Source organism: Clupea harengus, unplaced genomic scaffold (assembly GCF_900700415.2).
Source record: "Clupea harengus unplaced genomic scaffold, Ch_v2.0.2, whole genome shotgun sequence".
NCBI classification, from domain to species: Eukaryota; Metazoa; Chordata; class Actinopteri; order Clupeiformes; family Clupeidae; genus Clupea; species Clupea harengus.
The window spans coordinates 3561-21080 of NW_024880361.1; the positions used below are offsets into that span (position 1 = coordinate 3561).

At 43.5% G+C, this 17520-nt stretch overlaps 1 protein-coding gene and 1 pseudogene across 1 annotated transcript; both read left to right on the forward strand.

Annotated features, from left to right (window-relative positions):
• Positions 1-256: 256 nt before the first annotated feature.
• Positions 257-1706, forward strand: LOC122131978 (BTB/POZ domain-containing protein KCTD4-like). The gene has a single exon (XM_042706707.1). The coding sequence runs from the start codon at positions 396-398 to the stop codon at positions 1170-1172; it is 777 nt and encodes a 258-aa protein (XP_042562641.1). The 5' UTR covers positions 257-395; the 3' UTR covers positions 1173-1706.
• An 11172-nt stretch (positions 1707-12878) lies between these two features.
• LOC122128499 lies at positions 12879-17077 on the forward strand (annotated as a pseudogene).
• The last annotated feature ends 443 nt before the right edge of the window (positions 17078-17520 follow it).

Genomic DNA, 17520 nt, shown 5'->3' on the forward strand with positions numbered 1-17520 from the left:
ATTATCTTTGTTCCCTGTGATTTGCCCCACTCCTGTGGGCTCACGTGCTGCTACCCTGCTGAGGAGCCTTTTCATCGGAGGCAAAGCCGCTAATTGCTCAGATGGAGCATGAGCAGAGAGGCTGGAGAGGTGATTAAATCCAGCCTTTTGAGCAGAGAGCAGCAGCCAGCAGAGGGGAGCGTGGCATGCACACTCTCCTCCTCCTACCCTCCCCACACACTGACGGAGGCAAGCCCACCCCAGTGTGAGAAGCTGTGAAGGACTCCTGTGCTCAATGTTGGCAGTGCGCGCGTTCGCTCCTGCTCAATGCCAGCTCTGCTCAGCTGCTCTCCGGCTCTCGCTCGCTCACTCGTGCATAAAGCGCACGCTCCAACAGGCTGGGTACGCGGGGAGGCATGGAATGGAACCTCAGAAGAATGGAGAGTGAACTGAGAACAATCAACCCTGACCTGCTGCAACCCAGCAAAAGCTTCAAGAAATCCTCCTCAGGCACAGTAACCCTTAATGTAGGGGGCTACCTGTACGCTTCCCAGAGACAGACTCTTGCCAAGCACCCCGGCTCACTGCTGGAGGAGCTGGCCAGTGGAAAGAGGCCAGTGCAACATGTGGACTCCATGGGCAATGCCTTCATTGACCGGGACGGCCCCATCTTCCGCCACGTCCTCAACTTCTTACGACTGGGGGAGCTGTTGCTCCCAGATGACTTCAAGGAGATCGGGCTGTTGCAGCGTGAAGCAGAGTTCTACAGGCTGCCTGATCTCACCGAAGCAGCGTTGGACTGGGACCAGCAGCAGACTGCGCAGCGCGAGCCGGCCTTCATGGAGGTGACGGACAGCCACGAGCGCTCACATGGCCTTAAGGTCTACTGTAGTGACACCGGCTTCATCGAGAAGGTGAAGAGCCGCCTGGTGCAGATCTCCAAGAGCCGACTGGATGGTTTCCCAGAAGAGTTCGCAGTGTCATCCAATGTTATCCAATTCCGTCACTTCATCAAGTCAGAAATGGGCTCCCGGCTGGTACTGAAGGAAGACAGCACCTTCCTGTGCACACTGGAGTGCCTGAAGCTGGAGACTGTCATGCTGGCCCTCAGGGGAGGGTTCCGGCTCCTCACAAGTCTAGACAGCAGCCGCGGGTCTGTGGTCCAATGTGAGGCTCTACACTTTGTTAAATGACAACAGACAGAGAGAGAGAGAGAGAGAGAGAGAGAGAGAGAGAGAAAGAGAGAGAGAAGATGAGGGAGAGAGGAACAAGAGTGGGGACGCCATCTACACAGGTAATACAAACACTAATCAAGAGCAGTACCTGTACTCCTATCAAGATTCCTTGACGTGAAAACACACACTGGATTAAGGAACACTTCTTGACTTCTTCTTCTTCTTAAAGTTTACACAGCCTATTTATAAACCTGGAAAAATGATCATGTATTAGGCGATTATTACTGTTGTGTTTACACTGTGTTTTGGGTTGTTATGCTGGTAATGTATATTTCAATTTAAAAGGCTTGTGACAAGACAAAGACTTGCTTTGGAGACAAAATAAAATGTTGCTTTAAATGCCATGTTAATACATGGCATTCATGTTTAAGGATTGAAATCACCATGTTTAAGTTTTATATTCATGTGCTGCATGAAGAATAGTTTATAATGATGTCGTGTTCTTGTGTAATGTCATCTAGTGAACATCAAAATAGATGTATTCATTTGGAATGTGTGAATATTTTATGTAATAAAATCTTGAAATTGATGTATGACTCCAAGCACTACATGTACTCTCATGTGTTTCATCACTGATGTGACAATTGACATGTGATATTGTAAGTGGGTGTGACATTTTATCACCAAATATTGTGTTTGCAAGTTGTGCTATATATAAAGTGACAAACATTTCCCTTGGCAACAGTGAGGTAAGCTGTCTTGTACACAGCATCAGTATAGTATACCGTATATATTTTATAGCAACCATTGACCTAAAAGCTTACACTTTTGCATATGAAACTGTGAACTGGTCTTTTGTAAATAATGAATCCAGAATTTCTCTAAAATCATGTTTTCATTCTCTGAGCTACATGGTAAATGGGGCATATTATCACAGATCTAACTGAACATTTCCCATCCCTTCATGACCACCAGGCAATATTTCCTATTATATGGCACTATTATTTAGTAGGACACCTGGGAATTGGTCCTCAGTATTTTGGTAAATGGGGCACACAATTGAGTCTACCCTGTGAGAGATCTGGGCCTTCCCCTCGTTTAGTACAATTGTATAATGTTGCTTTGAAAGGGGAATATGTCTGATAATTCTCTTGTGGATAAGGTAGGCTTTGGGACAGCTTTAGGGAATGACCATGTAAATAAGATATGGTTATGTTATGGTATGTATCTATTAGAAATGCATAATATTACTGAATGGCTAAATGCTGCAACAATAATGTCTGTGCTTTCTCAAAAGTAACATGGCACATATGGTTCCGCCCACTTATGGTGGAGATTCTGTGCCATACATAAGATTCCATCTGTTTCATTGGAATCTGTCATCCTCCCATCTCCCCCCCAAATGAATCACACAGTAGGTAAGTGCACTTCTGTCTCACAGACTGGAGACCACCCCAATCTGAACCTATGGTTTGCTGTGTGTGGACATCAAACCAGAGTCCTTTTTAATTGCAGATGAGGTCTATCCATTTTTAATGAGACCCTGTGATGCCCATTAGTGGTGATCGTTCACGGATGCCTCTCTTCTCCTCTGGGAGTGGGAGAGAGGAGTCGTATAGGAGGAAACCCATTCCATTTGAATGAAATCCTTCATAGGCTCATTATCATGGGTTAGTCACGTGGCGATGTGTTGCCAGGAGAACCAAACTCCTACATAACAGTGACTGCCAACGCCAGCTCATCAGACTCAAATTCAGATGATCAACCGGACATGTCGTCCACTAGTATATGTGTAAGTGGGGGGAGAGACAATACTGAGATTGCATCTATTCAGACCATTTTTAAAACACATAAGAGCAAACCAACTGGACAAACCATATGGACTAATGGCTCATGTTGTGGCAGAGAATAAACTACATTTTTTTTCAAGCGAGGGGAGAGAATAATACAATGGAAAATGCTGCTCATGACCATAATGAGGTCTGTATAAGTGCTTTTGAAAACGTAATGTATTTTATTCTGTTTCTCTAGTTATACCTGTTGGACAGAGACCGAAAGGCAGAGTGGATTCAGGTCCCAGCATGCCAGATATACGGTGTGTTCTATCTGAGACCAGGCCACAAGTCTGCTCTATCTGAGACCAGGCCACAAGTCTGTTCTACTATCTGAGACCAGGCCACAAGTCTGCTCTATCTGAGACCAGGCCACAAGTCTGTTCTACTATCTGAGACCAGGCCACAAGTCTGTTCTACTATCTGAGACCAGGCCACAAGTCTGCTCTACTATCTGAGACCAGGCCACAAGTCTGCCCTATCTGAGACCAGGCCACAAGTCTGTTCTACTATCTGAGACCAGGCCACAAGTCTGCTCTACTATCTGAGACCAGGCCACAAGTCTGTTCTACTATCTGAGACCAGGCCACAAGTCTGTTCTACTATCTGAGACCAGGCCACAAGTCAGGATACATTTCAGGTTATTTCAGTATATCAAACCATGATATAGTGTGGTATTGTCATTTAACTTAGTTGGTACAGGTGGTACAATATTCAGAATTGACTGTTCTTCTTGAACCAAATGAGCCATCGATGCTCAGGAATGAAATATGTTAAATATGTTGGAATGGAAAAGGGAATTGTTGGAAGTAGTTCTTGCTGCTGGACCGATTTAAAATGAATCATTGAAATCAAACTTTGAAGCCCACCTATAAGCTACCTTTATTTCAGTGTCCAAATAATGAACTTTCTTAACTTGTACTTACTCACGTACATATTATTTTAAGACCTTTGAAACTGTGTTAGCATACTTATGCCCATTATTCCATTCCTTGTGCTGCAAGGTAGTGACATCCCTTCAGAAGCCCACAGTGCACCTGCCTGTAAATGCGTCATGGATAATGTGGAAATATGGCAAACCAGAATGGTAGAGACAGACCTCATGTCTTTATATGGAAGTACGTAGAGGATTTGTTTCAATCGGTCAGTCTTATTTTCTCTTTTAAAAGCTTTGCCAATTCTTTGTCATTCTTAATGACAGGGCAGAGGGTAGTCATTACAGAACATTTTCTGTGAACATATTTACATTCAAGGACTCCGGTACCCTTGAGTGCTTTTCATCATGAACTATTTCAATTCAAAACTTGCTTGAAAAGCCTATCCCCTCCCCCACTTTAGAAGGGGGGGGGGGTTTAACAGAAGCCAATGGCTGCAAAAGCTCTATTCATTGCCAACATCAGTGGCAAACCTGTTGCTTAGCAACCGCTTAATCAATACCTGCAGCTTGCAAGAAGAAGGCACAAAGCAGAAATATAAAATGCACAAGCAAAATGATAAAGGATGGAGGAAAGAGAAAACCGTAAAAGAACATCTTATACAAATGATTACTGATACGATGTCATAGAATTTTCTATTCAGGTCTAGTCTTTTGTAGTCCCTAAGACTGTGATTCATCATCAGAACTATCTAATACTGTCATTTGATCATTTGAAATCATTACAACAGATTCACCATTTAAGTGATGGAATATTGTATTATCCGTAATAACACTGTAGTCATGAAGACTTTTAACATGAATCATAACAAAGATGTTTTCATTGCAAGATGTCTATGTGGCAGGTTGGTAGAGAATTGTGGCTGGAGTCAGGGGAGGAGCTTTTTGCTAATGTGCCAAAAGGCAAACTAATTGCCCTGATGTCTAATGAGCTCTCTTTGAGATAAATCACATTTGGGCAGACCCCAAAATGTAATATAAACTGAAACTTTCAAAAGGATGTATGTATATGAAAATAGTGACAGCCAGAAACAAGCCTTCAGTTATTATTGAGTGCTGGCACCAAGTGGCAAATAAAGCTCATCTTGACCCTGAAACCCTTCTTACAACACTGGCCCTGCCCTGTTAGTTCTCTCTCCATTTTGTAAACTATCTTTGCTTTCTTGGGTCCCCCCTCCTCCTGTCTTCATGGATGGGTCCAGTTCTGGGAGCGCAAGTGCAGAAGAATCTACCTTAATTCTACTCAAATCTCTACATTGGAGGATTTTGGACGAATGTTAACAACTGTAGTGCAAACCCAGAGCAGCGTGACATGCATGCCACAGCACTCCTGTTGAAGCTGAAGCTAATCAAATGAAATGATTAACATAAAACAGCAATGGCTCCCGACATTGTATTGACCGGTCTGTGGTTATCAGGTCAGTGGCACTGGGAGGTGGTAATAATGTTAGAATTGTTTTCTTTGCCAGTAAAAAGTGTAATCCTTGATTTGAAGAAGAGGAAATTAAAAGAATTCTTTCACATTTATGTTTCAGTGTTTGTTGGCAGCATAATACAGTGTAGCCTCTACCTGGCAACAGTGTGACACTAACTAGTTCTAAACTCCCATCGAATGTGTGTTTGTGTCATTCTTAGTTTTAACACACTACTTTAGTCAAATAAGTGGCTGTGCATTTGCATATTTTCCATTACACTCTGAAGCTCACAGTGAACAGCGCATTTAAGATTATCAGTATCATCACAAAACTCATTTTTTTTCTGTAGTTTGAATTTTTATTTCAAGAAAGATTCACAAAACTATCATTTGACTTTCTAAAGTCTTAATGTCAATAAATGGCTAATTTAGTTCTATCAAAATATTTGGTCATACAGGACTTCAACATATACAATCATTTTGTACACCTGCCTCAAATTATGATGTGAACAACAAAACTGTTTTGTGGAGAATAGTACATTTCAGTAGTTTTGCATAGTTTTGTTTTACACTGCTCTCTAGTGGTGGTACATGTTACCACATAAATGTTAATTCAACTTCGAATGAATTGCACATATACCCACAGAAACTGGTCCTTGAGATGTTCACATGTGTTGTCAGTTTTAATAAAGTAAATATATTTAGTTTATTGTTTACTATTTATTATGTACTGTACACAACTGATCTCACATCCATCTGTTGTATTGCCTCAAATTTCTCAGAGGTAATTTGAAGGCAGGCAAACCCAGATTCAGGATAGCACATTATATTTCATGCAGTTAGTTTTAACGATTTATGACCACAATTTATGCAATATCCACTAGATGAAGCTGTTCCACCACCAGTGTTGCCAGTAACTCACCATTGTATGGAATAGACTAGATTTGGCCCAGCATGATTGTTGTTGTTGTTGTTGTTGTTGCCTTTTTGACCATAAAATGCCATGTTGTTTGCTAGAGCTTTTAGCCATCATTTGCTGCCTTTTTTTTTTTTTGTATCAACATAGCCTTTGTGTCATGCTGGATATTAATATAAATACGTTTTTTAGAAGACCTTTGTTGTTCAGATCAGGTTTTCAGAAGATAATGCCAAAGTAACAATGGCAGAAATACTGTTAAACTCCCTGAAAAACAAAACATCATAAATATATGAAACCGTTCTGTGAAATTCACTGTGCAGTTCGCTTATTATAGGATTAGTGGTATAGAAATAGTGGATTTTGAGCATTTAAGAGTAAACTAAGCATTTGAGTGGGGCTTCGTGAGTTCTCAGTGAGTACATAGGCCTCCGCCAAGTCCTCAAGATGATATGGGTGCCAAACTATGGATAGCAAGATGGAGAGTTTCACTAAGTAAGATGGACTGGTTCAATAACAATAACTGTCAATAACAGACTCAGCCTACTTATAAACAGACTGAGCTACCAATACAAAAGTGAAGAAATTACTCATTTGTGAAGATAACTTTGTGAAGATAATGACGATAATGTGTTTCAAGTGCACAACCGATGACATGGGCTGGGGTTCAGTGTGGGACTGACTGTGCTTCCCACAATGCAGGTTACAGTGGTGCCATAGACATGGAATGGAAGTGAGGTTTGGGGGGTGGGGGGGGGGGAGTGTAAAGTGCTCAGCAGGTAGACAGACTGTGCAGTAGAGAGTGAGTAGAGCTCATTGTTCAATGCTTTCACAAATGCATTACCTCACAGAAGTACCTCTAATTCCTCTTTTCTCAGAAATCTCTCTGTTGTTTGGCTAGTATGGAGACTGCAGGTGAGGGTTGAGGGTACAGATGAGAAAACATGAGAAGATAAACACGAGGACATTGTTATTGGAGGGATTGATCTGATATTTATTATATTGTAGACTGATCTTCTATGTTTCAGTCCCTTTGTTCTGTAATACATATGGATTTAATTTGTGTTCATGTTCTTCCTGTGTTACAGTTGTAGCAAAAAATGAAACAATACAAGGGCATTCTCTGGATTTTAAACATCTCCATCAGCTGCCTAGTCGGTCTTATAAAAAGAGAAATAACAATCCTCCCATCCACTCACGACAGGAGACCTAAATACCATCAGAACAAAAGCAAATCAGAAATGTACTATAGTTTTTATGTTATTACTATTACTCACCGATTCCCAATTACTGTTGCACCTGTCCCATCCCTCACAATGTCAAAACAACACAATAGTCCATGAACGTGCACTTGATTCATGATGAGCTGGTAAAGTCATCATCAGCAAGGGCCAGTATCTGACTTGATGACTGGTTAGCAAAACTAGCATGAAGATCTAATTATCAACAACAGACCAGCAGTTTGGAAGGAAGTATTTTGAAGAAGTATTTCCTTCTGGGAACAGGGCAGGGATGTGCTAGAGGCACATAGTGTAAGAACGAGCAAAGTATTACAAAGAACCACTGAGTTGGTGTAATGGAGAGTGGAAATGTAGTGTCCTGTTGATGACCTTTCTCAGTAGACTCATACAAAAGTGAATGTATAGATTGTTATAGAATAAGGGACGGCTGCAAACAAGTGTTGCCTGAAGTTAACCCTGGCTGACACCACGTCTCAAACATTTGAATAATCAAAACCATAAGCTTTTATTAGTTTAGGGGAGTGATGGTGTTGTGTACTAGTCTTTTATTAGTTTAGGGGAGTGATGGTGTTGTGTACTAGTCTTTTATTAGTTTAGGGGAGTGATGGTGTTGTGTACTAGTCTTTTATTAGTTTAGGGGAGTGATGGTGTTGTGTACTAGTCTTTTATTTGTTTAGGGGAGGTTCTGGTGTTTTATACGAGTCTGAATCCATTTCTTTCTCCATAGAGTCAACATAAATAATACAACAAATAGTTCTAAATAGGTATTTGTAGTACAGAGTACAAATTTGTCTTTGGGAGATTGAACCCTAGTTGAAGGCAGGGTTGGATTACCGAACGGGCCTACCGGGCCCATGAGCTATGGGGGGCCCCTAAGGCAGTGCCTCTGCGTGAAGTCGCTGTTATTAACTATTACGTGTACCTGCGCTGTGTTAGCAAATGTGTATGTGCGCTGTAAATCCTGTTGAGGTAAAGGTGAATTTAGTTATTGTGCTGTTGAACAAAAAAATGTCATTACATGTAATATTTTGCGAGCGGGGGAGGGGGTGTGGCGGCGTGGCGGCGGCGGTTACAGACATGAAGAAAAAAGGGTACAGGACTGTAAAATGTTCGGAAACTACTGCCTTACGCCACTGCCAGGGGCCCATGGTTTCATAATCCGTCCATGGTTGAAGGTGGATGAAGGAACGCTGGAATGCTACCTTCAACTGAACCTCTCTAAGCCTGAGCTCTTGGTCATCCTGGCCAACCCATCGATCCAACACAGTGCCGCTTTGCACTGTACAACATCAAGACACACCTTTAACACCCTTAACACTCTCACCCCTAACACTCCTAACACCCCTAACACCCCTAACACTCTCACCCCTAACACCCCTAACACTCTCACTCCTAACACCCCTAACACTCTCACCCCTAACACTCCTAACAATCTCACTCCTAACACTCTCACCCCTAACACTCCTAACACCCCTAACAGCCCTAACACTCTCACCCCTAACACTCCTAACACTCTCACTCCTAACACTCTCACCCCTAACACTCCTAACACTCCTAACACTCTCACTCCTAACACTCCTAACACCCCTAACACTCCTAACACTCCTAACACCCCTAACACTTCTAACACTCCTAACACTCTCACTCCTAACACTCCTAACACCCCTAACACCCCTAACACTCCTAACACTCTCACTCCTAACACTCCTAACACTCCTAACACTCTCACCGCTAACACTCTCACCCCTAACACTCCTAACACTCCTAACACTCTCACTCCTAACACTCCTAACACCCCTAACACTCCTAACACTCTCACTCCTAACACTCCTAACACTCTCACCCCTAACACGCCTAACACTCCTAACACCCCTAACACCCCTAACACTCCTAACACCCCTAACACTCCTAACACTCTCACTCCTAACACCCCTAACACTCCTAACACTCTCACTCCTAACACTCCTAACACTCTCACTCCTAACACTCCTAACACTCCTAACACCCCTAACACTCCTAACACTCTCACCCCTAACACCCCTAACACTCCTAACACTCTCACCCCTAACACCCCTAACACTCTCACCCCTAACACTCCTAACACTCTCACCCCTAACACTCTCACCCCTAACACTCCTAACACTCTCACCCTAACACTCTCACCCCTAACACCCCTAACACTCCTAACACCCCTAACACTCTCACCCCTAACACCCCTAACACTCATAACACTCCTAACACTCTCACTCCTAACACTCCTAACACTCCTAACACTCTCACCCCTAACACTCCTAACACCCCTAACACCCCTAACACTCCTAACACTCTCACCCCTAACACTCTCACCCCTAACACTCTCAATCTTTGCTGTACATGTATCTCACTCATTACTGTGTATGAAAGGAGCCATAATTAAGTATTTGAACGCACTGTTGTCATATACACTATATACAAATAACCATATGTATAACATATATTTTCCCTCGTTAGCATGAGTCAGTTGGTTAGCAGAGGCAGAAGATGACTTAGATTTGCCTGAACCCGACATATTTGAGATTGAAAACTTAAAAAATATGGCTTCGAAATGTGAAATAAACATCCTGCAACTATTTCAAAAGTAAAACATTGGCTTATTGGTCTTTTTTTGATCGATATAAATTCCACCTGTTGGGAGCTGTTGAATATCACGTCTGCATCACACCAACACAGCAGCGCCCCCCATGTATAACAGATATGTGCTGATATCATTTATGAATAATATATGTTTTCACAGACTTTTTTCATATCAAAGTCAATTGTATTTATAAAGCACATTTCAAAACAACTCACGTTGACCAAAGTGCTGGGAGATGCATGGCAGAGCATGTGCCAGATGACTGAAGGGGTCCCTCCCCTCCATGTGACTGGCATAGAAGGACAATTGGAGTTTTTGTTCTCTTTCTTCTGGTCTGATTAAAGTGCATCATTAATGTTGTGACAAAAGGACAGGGTCACACCACATCATTACTATAGTGTCAGCTGTGTGAAAAGTCTGTTCAATTGTTGTTCAGTGTCAATTGTTTCTGCATGCAATGTTTCTGTTCTCAATTACATTTTCAACGTACATTTAATTAGACAAGAAGTGTAAACATATAAATTTGCATTTTTGTACATAAAATGAAGTAAAATATGTAAAACCATATTTCTTGACATACAGCCTCCTCTGTATGTGTTATGTAGTTACATGGTGTGGCCACACCCAGTTATAGCCAGATGAGCTAACGTGGGAAGAAAAGCTTATGAATGAAAGTGATGGAGCTCACGGTATGCAGAGACCTCAATTTTCTGCCAGGCGGCCTGTCCAACAAAAATAAACTGGGCATCCTGGCTGAGAAACACTCAATGTGATTGGCTCCTAGTCCAGTGTAACAAGGCCGAGTGGACATAAGCCCCAGACGCCGGGCCTGGGGCCAGCAGTGTATAGCTTGCCTGACTAGCCGGGTCTTGTCTCCCCCCACCTCCCCCCTCTCCATAAGCTTTTGTTGTTTCAGAAATTCCATCTCAGTTCGGTCAGGGTTATGCTGCAGAAACTGTAGCTCCAGCTTTCATCACAAATCAATTCATGTCTGTAAGTATTGGGTATGGTCAACTCACACAGATGCCCTTGTGTCTGAATCAGAGTTTAGTAGCCTATGCACAGTACTCTAACACATAATGTGCAAGTTCACTACAATGTTCTCTGCAATTCATTCTATATTCCTTTCCAAACTATGCATGATATTAGGAATGAAATGAATGTTTCATGAGATTTTAATAAATGTTCCTATAAGAAAAGCCGACTAGAGTATAAATTGACCAATACTCTTCAGGCTGCACAATAGCTCTCTGTGTTTTTTGTTGTAGAGTGCCAGAGTGATTTAAAGCTGCTGACAGCACCAGACGCTTACATTGCAATCAGCCCTCGCTGGCTCTCTCTCCCAACCATTTGTATGGGATGGGTACAGCCTGTCTGCCTGCTCTGGACACTGCCTGCCAGTCACAAAGGGCATGTATTCCTGTTGGGGATTTTTATATTCCCTTCCTTTTATAAGTATTCTACCATCACTCTTTATTTTTCTTCAACTTCTGAAGAAACCTATTTTTAAATCAAAGACAACATGAGAAATACTGATAGAGTTATACTAATATGACATAAGTAATACTAATATTGTTATGCTTGGTGACAAGAGAAAAATGTGTTACAGCATTCCATCCCCATGGTCATCAGCGGTCTGATGATTTCCATCGTCAGACCACGCTCCCGATATCTAACCCTCGTTTGGGATCCTATCTGATAAATAAAACAGCTTTGTGTGTCCTTTCAGGCCAAACACAATCATAAATGTGTCACAGAATAAAAACTGGGCCACATTCTTCCTATAATGTGAACAAAGCCTTTGACATGCAGCCAGGAGGGGCCAGACTCAAAACGTGAACCCTATAATTCAACAGTGCTAATAATCTCACTTCCAAATACTTTAAGAGAAGTGCAGGTTTAGCTTTAAAGCACCCTTGATATGGCTATTTTCCAGGTCCAAGGATACAAATTCAACCCCAGAGCATGATCGTGCTTTTCGCAACACAGGTTACATTACACTAATTTAATCCATTCTCAGTATTGATCATGCTACAATGTATAAAATGTCTTCTATTGTCTTAGTAGCAAAATTATAGTACAAGTGTCTCTGACATGCATGTTAAAGTAGGGTCAAACCACACTCTAGCAGGACATGCACATCAACTTGTGGTCCAAGCTCTGAAATATTTCTGAAACCGCCTAACTTGGTATAGATGTACGTAACTAAACACATAATAAACAGAGCCATGCAAAACTTTACCTATGTATATATATATATATATATATATATATATATATATATATATATATATATATATAAATATATATATATATTTACATCTGGCCAAAGGGAAAATATATATATAAATATATACATACAAAACATATATATATATGTGTGTGTGTGTGTATATATACATATGTGTGTGTGTGTGTGTGTGTTTCCCTTTGGCCAGAAGTAAACCTACCAGAAGCGATGTGGACGACGTCTGTAAACACATGTGTTTGGTCACCGGCTCTATTTTGTCTGTAGAAAACTCTGGTGCCTCTTTGAATGTGACTGTTTTGTTAAACAGAACAAACTTTCGGATTCGTTTACAGCACTGTAGGCTACCAACAGTCAACCAAACACAAATTGGAGATGAATTAGTCTATTATGAGTGAAGTAATTGGAGGCTGTATCAATTATGAACTATATTTTATAATGTAATACATCTAGCAAACCGTGCCACTGCAGTTTGTGAATAGCCTTATTATTTCACCAGACTGACCCGATCAAAAGTGTTAGACGATGTCGCGAACCGGCACCAAAACGGACCAGGACAACGCCCATATTTTAGCGGATTACAATATAATCACCTCAGCTGGTGCGCTGCTCCCTGTGGACCAGAATACTAAACAAAGTAGCATAGCCTAGCTAGCTGCTGCTCTGCTAGTGTACTGCAATGTTTCAATGCATTATCCAAGTCCAAAGTGACAGATATTCACCTGTACGTTATTTATATTGTCTTCGTATTTTACCAGTGTTATTCTACGAGGAATGTTTTGTTTTCACTCATCGGCACTTTCCGGAATGTGTGCCGAAGCTCGGTTTTTGTTCGCTCTTCTGCCTCATCTTCTATTATTGTCACTCCACCTCTCCCCAGACTGCTTTATGTCTGGCTGTTCCGAGTCGTCAACACGCATGCGCCATCGCCATGTTGGCAAGCACTCCTCCCCTTTAGTCTCGTCACAGGCACAGACAGCAGGCAACATTACAAGAAGGTGGCCAGTGCTCAGACCCTGGGAGAGTGAGACAGCAAACGTTGGACTATAACAAAGAGGGGACGAAATGGAATAAATAGTGACTTCACAATCAAAAACGGACACTTTCTTCATATCCACCCTGCCAAGGACTGATTCATTATTTCAATGTCTTCTACGCAGTATGTCAATTAATATGACTCAACAGAGCCAGACAATGATGGAGGTAACGTTAAACTTAACATTAGTCTTGCTGTGTTCTTGTAGCTAACGTTAGCTAGGTAACTGAATTTATATTTATTACTCTTCTAATGTAGTATAGATGCCCTAAGAAGTCACTCATTGTAAAACGCAATAAGGGGCAATAGCTATGTTAGCTTAAACTTAGCTAGCTAGGTACAGTGTTTAAAGCACATCCCACCAGGAAAGCCAGTGTTTATCTAGGAGGCTAGCTAGCTAGTTAGCCCAAGACTCGCTGACAACTGTTCGGTTTACGTTAGCACTATCTGGCTGCTTTGAAGTCTGCATTTAAATACTCAGAGTTAGATTCCCTTCACTTAAAGGTGACTGGATACTTCAATTCCCTTAACTTAAAGGTGATAAGATACTGAAAGGTTTCCGGCGTATGTGGAATTTAGTCTGGCAAGGTGGGGACATCTGTGTATAAAACCACTGTCAAAACGGCAGTACCGGTGTTTACAACTGTATACTCCCTCTGGATTTTTCGAAATGCATCACCCAGACTCTTGCAGGAGACTCACCAAGCCCAAGAAAATGGCGCACCCCAGCAATTGTTCCTAGAAGGGGTAAACGTTTGTAATCCAAGCAGCGGAACCACGTCTGCGTTGTCAACTGTTACTTGTTCTACCCTTAGTAACAACCCTCTGCCGGCTGATGAATATCACTCCGTGATTTCAGCCTCACCCATTACCTGTGTCTCCACTCCCGGATCTCAGCAACCTCCCCACAGTCTCAAACATTCACCCCCAGTCTACTGTGCAACCTCAGATTCTGCCATCATCCGGAGCACAGAATGATGAAGAAGAAAAGTGGTTTTTCAGATCACCAGTGTGACACCTGCTCAAATCTCTGTCAGCACCAACAAACAGTATAACTGAGGACACTGAAAGCTGCGACGACTTGGATGAGTCTCACACGGAGGATTTGTCCTCCTCTGAGATCCTGGATGTATCTCTTTCCCGAACTAATGATAAGGGAGCTCGGAGAGGAGCTCTTCAGAGGAAACGCTCAACAATTTCCACGAGGCAGAAACCCAGGAGCTGTGTCTCCTAACCAACCCCCACTCCATCACTCCTTGACCCAGACTCATCCACAGGGGTACATTGATGAAATGGAACTGTCCATCACCACCACCACCACCAGGATGCTCATTATCATCACCACTACCAGCATATCCATGCCAACGCAGCCTCATCAGCCTCCATCATCAGTGCCCAGTCAGGGCTTCCCTGCTGTGGCTGCCGTGTCCACTGCTGTCACCTCCAGCTCTGGAGCTTTACCAAGTGTTGCCAAGAAAATGCCTTCGAATGTTGGAGGCATCCTTGAAAATGCCTCTTGCCAGCGCCACTGGTGTGATGGGTCAGCGTTCAAGCTGCATCTGCATCTGTCACAGGAGCTATTTGCTGGAGCATTCTCTGCTGTCTCAGGTGCCCCGATTTGTAATGTCAGTTCGAACAATGTTAATCATGTCAGTACGTTGAGTTTCAGCCTGTGTGCCTGTTGTCGGGGGTATCAGCGCCAGCACAGCACTAGCAAGTGTAGTTCTTTTCCACTGGTTTGATGAACAGTAGCAGCAACCAAAATGTGAACTTGATCCAGCAGCAGCATCAACATTGTGGAATGACTGGGGCAGGTGCCATGGTGTTTTGGGGCGGAGTAAACAGTGGCCTTACAGGAGTGTCTGGAGCCGTGCAGCCCGTGACCACAGGAACCCAGTCCCTGTCTCTCACACCCAGCAGCAGCAGCAGCCAGCTCAGCAGCGACAAGTTCACGTTTCAGGGTAGTCAAGCTAGACTCTAATTCCGAGCCGTTCAAGAAGGGGGAGATGGACATGCACTGAGTATTTATGATAAAGAAGACCACTTCATCCACCTTTTGCCTCTGCTTCTGCGGCCTCCATGGTCCCATTTAGAGAATCCCATCAACCATTCAGTGGAGACTGTGCGTCAGTTTGTGTCTGAGAATGCCACTGTGGCAGGCTCCGAGCGTGACGATGTGAGCTTGAGCAGCAGCTCTGTCAGCAGCTCTGTGAGCACCCTGAGCCACTACTCAGAGAGTGTGGGCAGTGGAGAGGTGGGGGTCACTCTGTCTTACACCAGACGTTCCAGCAGCAGCAGCAGCAGCAGCAGCAGCCACAAGACTACACCTCTGTGGCTCCCCTGTGTGTGCAAGGCTCAGTCCCCCACCATCTGAAGAACAGCATGGCTCCCTCTCCTCCAGTCAGCATGCAGCCGCAGCAGCAGCAGACAGCAACCCATTTAGGAACCCTGTCCACATCCATGGGGCCCTCTTCGGCAGTGTCCCAACAGCACCAGTTGTCGTATGTCCAGACACCCCCCCTAGCTCAGTACGTGCCTGGAGTCAGCCAGCAGCACACGGGGTACTCATCTGCGCAGCAGTCAGCCCCACCAGTCCAGGTGGCACAGGCACACGCTATTCCCTTCAGCCAGGCATGCACCACCCAGCCAACTGATTACAGCCAATCACAGCACCAGATCCTCCAGACGTCTTGCCCCGGGTCATCCCAGTCACTCGCCCACCTGACTGGCATGATGCCACCTGCCGCTGTGGGAGGGAATCCGTTACAATCCCAACCACAGCAGACATCATCAGCCCAGATGGTGCAGGCTCCTCCTGCTGTGGCCATGCCTCAGATGCTGCTGGCTATGGCTCCTGGACTGGTTCAGAAGCCTAAAGGCCACCAGCAGCAGCAGCAGCAGCCAGTCGGCACGCACGGCCTTGGCATGACCCAGCAACCCTCTGGAATGACAGCGAATCTGCTTGTGTCAAACGTGCCTCCCAATCCATCAAACATTGCCCCGTCCGGCCTGATCCAGAATGGTACTAAGGATGGTGGCGTCCAGCCTGTTGCCAGCACTTTGTATGCTACCCTGCCTTCTCTGAGCGCCACGTCGCTTGAGGATGCCCAGCGCCTTCTCCTCCAGCACCAGTCCCTGCTCTCGCTGCCCATGCTGGCTGCGGGTGAACGTGCCTCTCAGACGGGCACCGCCTTGGCCACGGAGGGGAATGGTGGAGTTAATGCCTTAACTTCCTCAGCAAGTCTGCTGAAAAACCTACCTGTGGATGGAGAGGATGATAGGTAAGACGCTACATTTCTTGAAGTTTATCTGCAGTGCCATTGTGTAGGCAGTCTTCTCTAGCCAGAAGAGAGAACCTTTTTTGTTGTTGGGTTTTGTAGATGAAAATTGAAGTGCAAGGTTAATGTTTAGTTGCATGCAGCAGAAATCCTGTAGTGTCATGTTATTACTAATGCAAGCCTATACATTAGGCTTCATGCTCGACTAGAAGGAAGAATGACGTTGCATTTTTATCCATTCAGCAGCTGTACGAATACGACCAAGAAATGATGATGCACCACATAACAGAACTGCATTAATGGTTGTTTGCTATGACTGCAGTTGTGATGCCACTAGTTGACCTGCTGGTTGTTGTGGCAGCCTTTGTCTTGTGAGCAGGCCTCGTTTGGAGGTAAAAATCTCTTTTCAGGGATAAGTGATTAGGCATTTCATAGGTATATATATGTTTAGAGGTGGTCATTATATTCTAAAAGCTGTTTCATTAAGTAAGTCATGTTAATGAACTGCTAACTCATCAAATAGTAGGCTCTAAATTGAACCACAGGTCTATAAGAACATTTACCTTGTGTAATTGGCATGACTGTCATGATTGTGACATGACTGTGTGAGTTGTGACACATTTATTAGGGAGGGGCAGTTGAACCCAGCATCGTGAGTCCCCAAGATCAAGTTGAGCCGTAAAACTGATGAATATGTATTTTATGGAGTATAAGTCAGAGACTGAACAAAATGAAAAGATGTGTACTCTTTTGGGCACTCTCCATGACTGGACTGCATTCCCTGTGAGTTTACAGTCCATTTGATGTAAAGCTTATGTTTTATCAAGCTTATGTTATGTCAAGCTTTTTTTGT